This window comes from Manis pentadactyla, chromosome 1 (assembly GCF_030020395.1).
Source record: "Manis pentadactyla isolate mManPen7 chromosome 1, mManPen7.hap1, whole genome shotgun sequence".
Classification (NCBI taxonomy): domain Eukaryota; kingdom Metazoa; phylum Chordata; class Mammalia; order Pholidota; family Manidae; genus Manis; species Manis pentadactyla.
In genome coordinates, this window is record NC_080019.1 from 230,687,172 (window position 1) to 230,697,686 (window position 10,515).

General features: G+C 43.6%; 1 protein-coding gene across 8 annotated transcripts in view; it reads left to right on the forward strand.

Moving 5' to 3' along the window:
- ARHGEF3 (Rho guanine nucleotide exchange factor 3) overlaps positions 1 to 9,870 on the forward strand; it is a 255,881-nt gene extending 246,011 nt beyond the window's left edge. For 6 of the 8 annotated variants that reach the window (XM_036877844.2, XM_057486367.1, XM_057486363.1 and 3 more), the window contains 3 exons: positions 2,259 to 2,429; positions 5,705 to 5,891; positions 7,680 to 9,870. In XM_036877844.2, the coding sequence (XP_036733739.2) occupies positions 2,259 to 2,429; positions 5,705 to 5,891; positions 7,680 to 8,032 (711 nt within the window). In that variant the 3' untranslated portion in view covers positions 8,033 to 9,870. The remainder of the gene's footprint in view (positions 1 to 2,258; positions 2,430 to 5,704; positions 5,892 to 7,679) is intronic. The other 2 variants (XM_036877849.2, XM_036877848.2) reach the window with 1 other exon arrangement.
- The last annotated feature ends 645 nt before the right edge of the window (positions 9,871 to 10,515 follow it).

Consider the following 10,515-nt stretch of genomic DNA (forward strand, 5'->3'; position numbering starts at 1 on the left):
AACCACATTTTTAACAAAAGCAAGCCCAGAGTTACTCTTGCAAAATGTTCACAAAGAATATGGAATAACCCCAATTGTTTCTATTGTTTTGTCTCTTTAGATTTTTTTCAAATACCAGAAAAAGAAGCTGCATTCAAAAGTAGTCCTTGCTGCCTAAGGAACCACTGTGGCATTTGCATTTATTAATCTCCAAGTGATATGCCAGCTGTTCAGTTCCTGAGTTAAATTAGGAAATGACCACATCTTCATGCTCATAGCACATCGTCTTCCTGGTTTTCCTGGACACTGGCAGGAAACTTAGAAAACGGACCCAAGTGCTGGCTAATTCTAGCTGCCTGGGTACACCCTGTAGTAGCTAACTGAGGAGATGAGCCCCAGCAATTAATGCTAAGATCCTTAAAGGAAAGGAAAAAGTATGGGCTTCACTGCATATTAAAAGCCTAGTAAGGTAAAAAAATTAAGGTAGACGTGAAACAGTTTGCTCTGATGATACATCCCACATATTTTAAAGCCTCTTGAGTACAGGGACCTTGTGTCACTTCTTTGAATGCTGCCATCTAGTCAACCACTGGGTGGCTGCTTACAAGTCTGAGTTGAATTAATCGGAAGGATGAGACATAGCTCTAGAATATTTTTTGAAACTTCTTTTTTGTTTTTTGAAAGTAACAATAAATAATCAATCTTATTTGAAAACCAAGAGGGGGAAGAAAAGAGAAAGTCTGTATACCAGAGTGTTCTTTTTATTAATTGTCTTGTGTCAATAAAACTCAGATTAATTTCATGGCATTCATATTTAATATTAGGTTGACATCAAAGGCCAAAAAAGATCCTTTTATGGCACAAAGAGCCTATATCTTTTACAATAATTTGTTTTTTTTCAACTGTTGAAGTAGTGCTACCACCAAAATTTGGGAAATAGAGAAAAGACTAAATAAATAAGCTTTGAAATTCTTAATAGCTGCAAAAGCATACAGATGATGCATCTGTCCAAAGGATACAGTTAGCAGACTTCAGCTCAGAGCTGAAATGCATGGAAGTGCCAAAGTTGTAACTGGGTACAAGTTTTCATTCAGTAGCTTTTGGCCAAAGGCATCAGTTCACTGACAAGTGGAAAGTAACCACTGCACAGTCTTAGAATTCACTACCACTTCAGCACATTAGAAGATCTGGTAGCTGCTTGCTGAGGAAGGGCCACTTTTAAAACCTTCTTTTCAGAGATGAGTTTGTTTTCCCATTAAGTAAATGTGACCAAGAAGAGGTCTTCCTAACATGTCTCACCTGTTAAATTCTTTTCTATTAATAACCCCACAAGAAAAATGGGATCATTGGTCTTTTCACTGTTAAGGGGCAGAGAAACCCTCCTGAGGAAGGCATTACTTTGCCTTGACTGGTGTCACTGAGTTTTTACTCAACCAATTTCTTGTTCCTTTGTTTTCTAGTATTTTCTAACTTTTAGACCTATATCCACGTGATAAAACAACACATCAGAATAAATGTCCAGCGACATATCTCAGCGCTGTCCTCTGGTTTTGTTCCATTTTGTATCAGTAACAGTGCATCCACCCCTACCCCACCTTGAAGCCCCCAACCCCCAACTTCTTCACACATGCTGTGGGCACGGGTGCGAGTCATCACTCTTAGTGTCTTCTTCCATTCCTAGCTCTCTGTCCTTTATAAACCATTTGTTTTGCCACTGAAAAGATAGCCAAACCATTTATTTGCACCCAATGTAAAAATGTTATTTGTAGGTTAGGTTGAGTACACACAGGGAGACCTTGAGACTGGGTTTCAGCTCCCCAAGGTGATCCCTTTTCTGCATGACTACATTCTGCTTTGTTTTCTCTCCTTGACCAAATTGTTTTCTCTGTCTGTGTTTTCGACATTGTGAGCATGTTTTAAGAAAGTGCGATATGGAGCTCAGTAGTGTTATGAGTCCTGCATACCAAAAGCTATACTTTCTCTCTCTTCTGCTCAGGGATAATTAATGCATCAACCTTAGTTTTACACATAATACAAATTATGTGTATGTATATAAATATATATGTGTGTGCATATGTGTATGTGTATCGGTGGATAGAGAGACACATATATTGAAAGCAGTTATTATTTTTGCCTTTTCCCAAAGCAGCAGCTTGGCTATAACAGAATCTCAGAATTAGATCCAAGTGTATCTTGGTGACCTTCTAGGCTGAGCCCCTGGGACTTGCCGGTGTGGATGGCTTGTTTACTTTCCCCGACTTTCTTCTTTGTTCCCATAGATAAACATCATTCAGGGAATCGTGGCAGAAATCAACACCAAGACCGGGGAATCTGAATGCCGCTATTACAAAGAGCGGCTCCTCTACTTGGAGGAAGGCCAGAAGGACTCCCTAATCGGCAGCTCAAGAGTGCTGTGTTGCCATGGAGAACTGAAGAACAACCGGGGTGTGGTGAGTGGCTGGCCTCCCCCAGCGCTGGATCCCTTCAATGCCCAGCCTCCTGTTACTTTGCCTTCCCTACCTGACAAAAAATTGCTTTTTCAGTGTCTTTTCTGTTGTAGGATTCCATTTATATGGATATATATAATTATGTACGTTGTATATACTTATATATATGATATCTTTACATATATATACTTACCTTTTGTTGTGTGACCAATACATATTCCGAAAGAATTTTGGAAACCAACATAGGGTGGCCAACTTTTTATTTTGTTTGATGAGGACCTTCAAAATCAAATGCAGAACAGTTAACATCGCCTCCCACTCTGATATCAGAAAACAAAGGGTGACTTGAACAGGATGTTAAATATATATGATCTCAGGAAAAGTTAAAATCTTAAACTGAATGCATTTTGCATTATGAGAAGTTCTTTGCTTTCTTATGGATTGGTATACATCCATAGACTGCCACTTTAAAACCTGCTTTTTTATTTTTATTTTTTAATAATAACCCAACCTCCATTAGGTGCATATCTAGCACTGACCTGCAGGTATTCCATTTCCTGGCTTTGCTTCCTGAGTAGATATTGAAATTGTTCCTCCTCTCCAATCATAGCAATGTGGACAAATCTCCCCTCGAGTGTTTACTACAGTGGCTTATAATTCTCCATCTACCTTTCAGTATCTTCTATTGTACCATGCTCTTTTAGGGCAGAGGCCATGCCTTGGCAATCCTTGGCAAACCCCGATTATGGGGACCTAGCACATACTAAGCACTCAGTAATGTCAGGTGAATGAATGAATGAATGGTTAGATGGATGAATGAATGAATGCTTGTATAAAGGAAGGATGGATTTGAATTATATGAGAGTCCCAGATTCATTCAATTCACCAGGCTATTTTTATGGGTAGTCAGTAGAAATTCATGCTTATATGTATATTATGTATTATAATTTTAGAGTTTTCATATACAAGTTTTATTATATATAATATAGAATTAAATTCAGTGTTGAGAAAGCCATTGAGAGAGTCTCCACTTCGATTGCATTTCATCTTCTGTATTCAGCTAACCCTTAGAAGGAAAGCCAAAGCTAGACTGAAGAGTTCTCAGTAAAGCTTTCATGACTTGAAGGACACCCTTTTGACTGGACTGTGAGGTGGCATTTATGAGCAGGCTTGGAAATGTCATTTGAAGTCAACCGCGTCCATATCGTAGCACCAGTTATCAGTGCTGCTGTGGATCCAGCCAGCTGAGGGTACCACAGAGGTGATGAGACCTGCCCCAGGCCGTTGCTGGCGGCAGTGCTTCTGTTTGCCTCAAGAGTCACCGATGGCTGGAAAGCCACCTTATGGGCTTCTTGCTGATTTTCTGGAAAGCACTGGACATCTAATGTCTGATGCTCTGGCTCCTTGAACATTGATTCTTGCAGGACCTGTGGGAAATAGTCAGGAAAACGCATCACTCTGTGGGCTGAGGGGCTGATCTCTTTCCATCAGTGAAGGACTGACACTCGGTTTGGGTGTGTCTGGGTGACTCTAGTTCAGATTTGCAAGCAGATAGGTTTTTGAGAACAGAGATAGTAGTTAGGGTAGGAGGTTTGTTTTAGTTTTGGGATTTTTTTTTCCCCTAATAGAACTGTAGGAGTCATTAAGGACTAAGTCCTGTGACAAGAAAAAAGCTTAATATTTTGAAGGCTAAAAGAAGTTGAGACTAAGAAGAATTCTCAGTGATCATTCATAAATAAGGGTTATTTTTTAGAGGTTGCCCAGGTAATCTGAGTTCAAACTGCCTACATTGGCTCGAAAATGGATCAAGCTAGAAACAGTGTAAAAACCTCAAATAATGTTTAGTATGTAAAACAGTGACCAACCCCTTCCCTCCCCACCCCCAAAAGAAAAGTCTCACCACATTCTTCCTTTGTTGTTTTTTAATAAAGGTGTCATTGATATGCACTCTTATAAAGGTTTCACATGAGCAACATTGTATTGATTACATTCACCCGTATTATCCACATTCTTTCAATATCCCCCCCCAACCCCAACCCCCACTCTGGACAAAAAACCCTCAGTTTATTTATTTTGTGCTTCACAATGTCCTTCAATCCTTTTTGATGTACACTGAATCCTTTTGATAAACCTAAAATCTCGCTCCCCGACCCCTGCCCACCCCAGAGCAGAATCATCATTCGTTCCCACCAGCCAACACCTGGTTGAGGTTTCGCGTCTGCAGGTTTTGGGGTCTGTAGTGGAGGGGGAGTGGGAAACCCACAAGTTCCTTTTCTCCCAAATATAAAATTAACTAACAAGGCTGAATGTACTTCCTCTGCCCAAATCAAGACTCTAGTTTGGGTTTGCACCCCTAGTCTTCTGGTCTCCTCTTGCCGACCCCTGGTTTGACCCCCCTTGATGTTTCCCTGGGAAAACCAGTAGCCAGCTGCATAGTTGTGGATCTTCTCACTGCAATTCCTAAGCATTTCCAAACTGGGAGGGGAGTCTGGCACTTGGAATTGAATGGAGCTGCTTTATGCCAGGTCCGCCCAGCAAAATCACTTTCACGATGTGGTTTGAGAGAGGCCTTTATTTCTGAGATTTTTTTTTTTTCTTTTTGCCCATAACACACACATTGGTCATCAGCCTTTTAACACAACCTGGTCAGAGAGCAGAGGTTCTGATGGATTTGACCGAGGACAACCTCTTCGATCATCTTGGTGGCTCCAGCCCCTGGTTCCCTTAGGAATGGTTCTCTCAGGGTTGCCAGGGGAAGAGCCCGGCTGAAGCTGAGGATCAGCTCTGTGGCTGAAGGACCCAGTGTTTTTACAGGTTTAGGAAGCAAAGATTATATTAGGCTTTGATATACCAGTGTCCTCCTTCAAGGACTTCTGTTTGTTTTGAGCTCTTAAAATTATACTGGGTGCTGTGAACCAAAGTGGGGTGGGGCCCTAAGCTCTTTTCCTTCATTGCCCTTTCCATTCTGTTTCCCCTCACTTTTTCTCATGGGAGCTGGCGGCAGTGTGTGTCCGCACAGGTTGGGAATTTCAGTGTGAACGGTGCCCCTGGAGCTGGGCGCAGGTGTCTGTAGGCAGAACTGGGGCCCTGAGGAGGCGCTCCTGTAGGGAAGGCAAAGCATATGCATCTGGAAATGCCCCCACCCTGCCCAGCCCTGTTCTGGAGGTAGAGTCGAGCCTAGGAGGTCCTCATCCAGTGTGAGGCTGGCACAGAAGCCCACTCATCAACTCCTCATTAGACAGTCACTCAGGGAAATAATGTGGGTCCTTTCCTTCTAGAAACTACATGTCTTCCTGTTCCAAGAAGTCCTCGTGATCACACGAGCTGTCACCCACAACGAGCAGCTCTGCTACCAGCTGTACCGGCAGCCGATCCCCGTGAAGGACCTCCTGCTGGAAGACCTGCAGGATGGAGAAGTGAGGCTGGGCGGCTCCCTGCGTGGGGCATTCAGCAACAACGAGAGAAGTACGGGGCACGGGCTTTGACCCATTGGTCAGTGTGGGTCTCGTGGTTCAGAGGCAGTGGCTGGCTGGTGGCACAGAAGAGGCGTGGCCTGGGAATCAAACTGCATCCCAGGGCTGTCTCCTCACTTCCTGACTGTGGCACCTTGACCAACCTCTGTGAGCCTCAGTTGCCCATCTGCAAAGTGGGGATGCACACATACCTACTTCATAAGCTTTAAGGATTAAGTAAGATACTGCAGGTGAACCTGTTTGCATGTAACTGATAGTCCTTAAGTACCTTTTCTCTATCTCCTTCCATTGGATAAAAGCATCAAAGCCACCAGGTAGTTCCTGTGTGGATACCAGCTGCATAATGGTGGCTTCTGTAGGTGAACTGGCAGACTTGTCACTAAAGAGACATAAGAATGGATGGGTAGAGAATCTTACTTCTCTAACTTGAGGCTTAATAACGAAAGGAATTACCCAAGAGAAGCTAAGATAGTGCTTACAGAGTCGGGTGTCGGTCTTCAAGGTGTCCATCACTGGTCTGGGTGCTGGTGTATGCTGGTGACCCAAACAGCTAACTTCCTTGTTCCTGTGGAACTTACACTGTGGTGGAGATAAATGATAAACCAACCAATATTCAGGTGCCGTTAAGAAAGGTAAATCCCAGTAAGGGATAGAGAGGGATAGCATAGGAGGTCTGTTTGAGAGGACATGGTCAGGGAAATCTGAGAAAGCAGGATTTGAGCCTCTCATGCTAATGTTGGCATCATTGTTAAGGTGATTAATAGGTACTGTCTCTTACCACTCACCTGTCACCACACCCTTGTGGGCAGTGGTTGTGGTAGTGACATGTATTTCTTGAGTACTGACTACGTGCAGGGCACTGTATAAGCACTTGCAACTATTATTGCATCTGTCCTTCATAGTGACCTCATACGGCAGGTTCTCTTCCTTTCTCCTGTTTTCCAAATAAGGAAACTGAAGACTTTAGAGGAGGTAAGGACTTGCCCCAGAGCAAAGGGCAGAGCCTGGATCTCCCTGACATGGTGCTTCCCAGCCTGCTGGCTGCAGGCGCAGTGCAATGGGGCTGAACATAGGCGCTTCTGGGAACCCAGCATGGCACATGGCACACGGGGCCCCTTAAGTGCCAGTTAACACTGTTGTTATTAACAACTAAATAAAATGTCTCCCATTTTGTGCACTACCATTTTTTTTAAATGCACATAGTTCCTGTTGAAGTCATTAAAATTTCATTTATAAATGAAACTGAATTTATGCCAGCTCTGAGTGTTCACATGCCTTCTCCATCCCTGGGTACTAAAGGTACAGGTCCTGTCCTGGGGTGGTCCATGCTTTGATGTAACAAAGAGCTTCTCACACTTGAAAAACCTCTCGCTGGGGGCAGTAGTTGAAATACCACATTATCAGGCCCACCTTGGACCTGTTGCCTCCAAATCTCTAAGGGTAGGGCCCTGGCGTCTATATTTTTAACAAGTTCCCAGGGATTGTAATATGCAGCCAGGTTTGGTAACCAGTACTCCAAGGTCCCCTGACACACAAGACTTAGTTGTTCCGAGCTGACAGCCATTTGCTGCCTTCGGAGGGCAAATCCTTTGCCCTCTCCAGTTGATTGATAGTGGCTGCACGGCAGAGCTGAGGCTCGCCCTGGATCGGTGGGGCACATCTCGTAATCCATTAGTGATGTCTGCCCTGGGTCCTGGGGGTTACTGTCCCTCATGTGTTATCTCTGACCCTGGGAAACACCTGTCCACTGACCTGTTTTTACGTGTTTTTTCATTTCTAGTTAAAAACTTCTTCAGAGTCAGTTTCAAAAATGGATCCCAAAGTCAGACCCACTCACTGCAAGCCAACGACACCTTCAACAAACAGCAGTGGCTCAACTGCATCCGTCAAGCCAAAGAAACAGTCCTGTGCGCTACCGGACAGGCCGGCGTGCATGACCCTGAGGGACCGTTCCTAACTCCCGCCCCAAGGAGCAAGGAGCCACAGGGAGAAACAAAACTTGAGCAGATGGACCAATCGGACAGTGAGTCAGACTGTAGTATGGACACAAGTGAGGTCAGCCTCGACTGTGAGCGCATGGAACAGACAGACTCTTCCTGTGGGAACAGCAGGCACGCAGAAAGCAACGTGTGACCGAAGCGTGTGTACCTCCTGGAAGTAGCCTGTGTCTTACCTGTACAGTATTTGCATTCCACACATGGAACGGTTTGGACAAGCACTTTTTAATACTTTTGTGATGGTGTTGACCAGCCTCTTGTATCTGTCCCTTTGTCCCTAGTACTGTAACTGCCAGTCTGTCTGTGTGAGCCGGAATCTGTGGCAACTGCTACCCTGTGTTGTAGTTCACAAATGTCTGGATGGATGGAGAGGTACTTGAACAAGTTACTTTCAGTTGTCCTGCTGGATTTTTAAAAATAGAAGAGAATCTCTAAACTACTGTTTCTTGTAGGTCGCTTAAAGAGTCCGTGTTTCTCTAGTGCTTTCCTAGCTCTTCGACATGGGAGCTGAAGGCACCGTTCTTAGAGGGCCTTGGAGAGAGGGCATGAGGAAGTCACTCATGTATCTTGATGGCATTTGCAGGAAAACGGGGAAAGATCCATCCATGTAGTGAACTTGGCTGGATGTTATCCAGTCAGGAAGCATGAAAACATCCCTGGGAATCCTGGAGGCTAAATTTTGCAAAGGAAGAATCACTGTCTTGGCCGCACAGTGTCATCCAGTGCAAATTGGATGCAGTAATGTACTAGGACACGAAGTAGAGTCTGCCCTTACAAGGACTGGCTCAGAAGCAGCTGTCTGCTCTGCATCTTGAACTGCAAGGTGATGGCGCCAGTGGTCTCCGGCATAGTTGCTGGCTTGTCTTAGCCATTTCTAGCCTAAAACATCAGAGTAGGGCTCAAAGGGCCTGGGAAAACCCGGCAGCATGACAAGAAGACCTGTCTTAATTTTGTCTCATCGGCCTAGACCTATTCATATAGTGAAGCTTGGATGGAGAGGAGGAAGGGAGACTGGCTCTGCTTACGGAAACAGGTGAGCAGAAGAATTTGCAAGGAGAAGCACTGAATGACGTTAGGTGGGAAACATGAAAAGAAAAGCAGGTCCAGTCCCTTCTGGGGAAGGCCGGAGCCTTGGATTTTCCTCCTCTGCCTTTGGGCCCTCGTGTGCCATCTCTGGCTCTGTGCTGTGATCGGAATCATCAATCCATTCTCCAGAGGCCAATGTAACGAACCCTATGATCCATTAGGATCAGTTGGCCAAACTAGTAACCTCTTTGTCCAGCCTTGATTTCCAGTGCAGGGTGGGTCACAGACCTTAACAAAAGTTCCCTGAACACACAGAAAAGCTCCCTGTGAGTGTAAATATTAAGGGTGACCTGTGCAAAATGATACCCACACCAGCACTAGTCTCATACAATTCTAAATTATTGCCAAAAAAGTTTTGGATTTTTTTTGATCTTCTGTTGTCTTTCAAGTTTACAGAAAGGAGAGCAGTCGACGCTCTGTTGTCATTGTATCATGTCCATCAGGTGCAGTCAAAGAAGCTGTGTGACGAGATTTCTCAATATAAAAACAAGGCGTATCACTTATTTTTCAAAACCAAAAAAATATTGTGGTCCATTTTATCCTGTAAACCTATTTCTGTATTTATATATTTGAAATGTGGTGAATTTTTTTTTTCTATTATAAGTTTATTTAAAACTGCTTCGTCTCTCAAGTTGTTGACGGATTTAGCAAGCAAATGAGCCTGATGCGCAGAGGAGCAGAGAAAAGTTGTTTGATCTCTGAGGAGAGGGTGAATGAGTGGCTTTGCATAAGCCACTGGCACCTTCTGCCAGTTCCTTGAGAAATAGGGTCTGTTAAATGCTGGCCTACGGGAAGAAAGACAATGAATGTTTTGATGAAATGAATGTTTTTGTATAATGGCCTTAAACTTTTCTGGAAGCATTTCAAATAAATTGCATTAAAATGTCATCTTCTGTGTATAGTATATACCCTGCAAACATCAGATTTCAACTATCTTTCTGGGAGGTTCTTTCCAAAAGTTTTGCCAAGTTGGACCCAACCACAAACTTTAAAATAAGGTGTGAGTTGAAATAAATGCTTTGATTTGATCCATCAAAGCTTTCGCCAAACTCCTACTTCTGAGATCCACGTATTCCAGCATTCTCTTCTTCCCTGATTTGTTCATGTATTCATTCGTAATAGCTACATCTTGAATCTATAATGAGTGCCAGTCACGTGGTAAGTCATAATCGTTACAGGGAAGAAGGGTCGAACCGCGCTGCTGGTATGGCTGTTGATGAATTTGACGCCAAGCAACAGAAGGCAAATTTCACTTGGAAATTCTTACTGGAATTTCAGCCCACTTTTTTTTCAGTTACAATGGTCGGTTTTATTCCCCCCAGAAGTAGTTTTTAGATGAACAGGCTGAACAGTTTTAAGCTATTGGTTGTCAATTCTCGGTAGCATGTTGGCCCTATAAGGCTGGTAGTTAGTCTTATCTTTACAGTAACTTTTCACCATTTCCTTAATCCCAAGAGTAGTCAAGATAGTCACATAAATACATGTAAGTCCAGTTTCTTTCCCAAATAAAAACTCATTTCTCCTCCTCCCTTT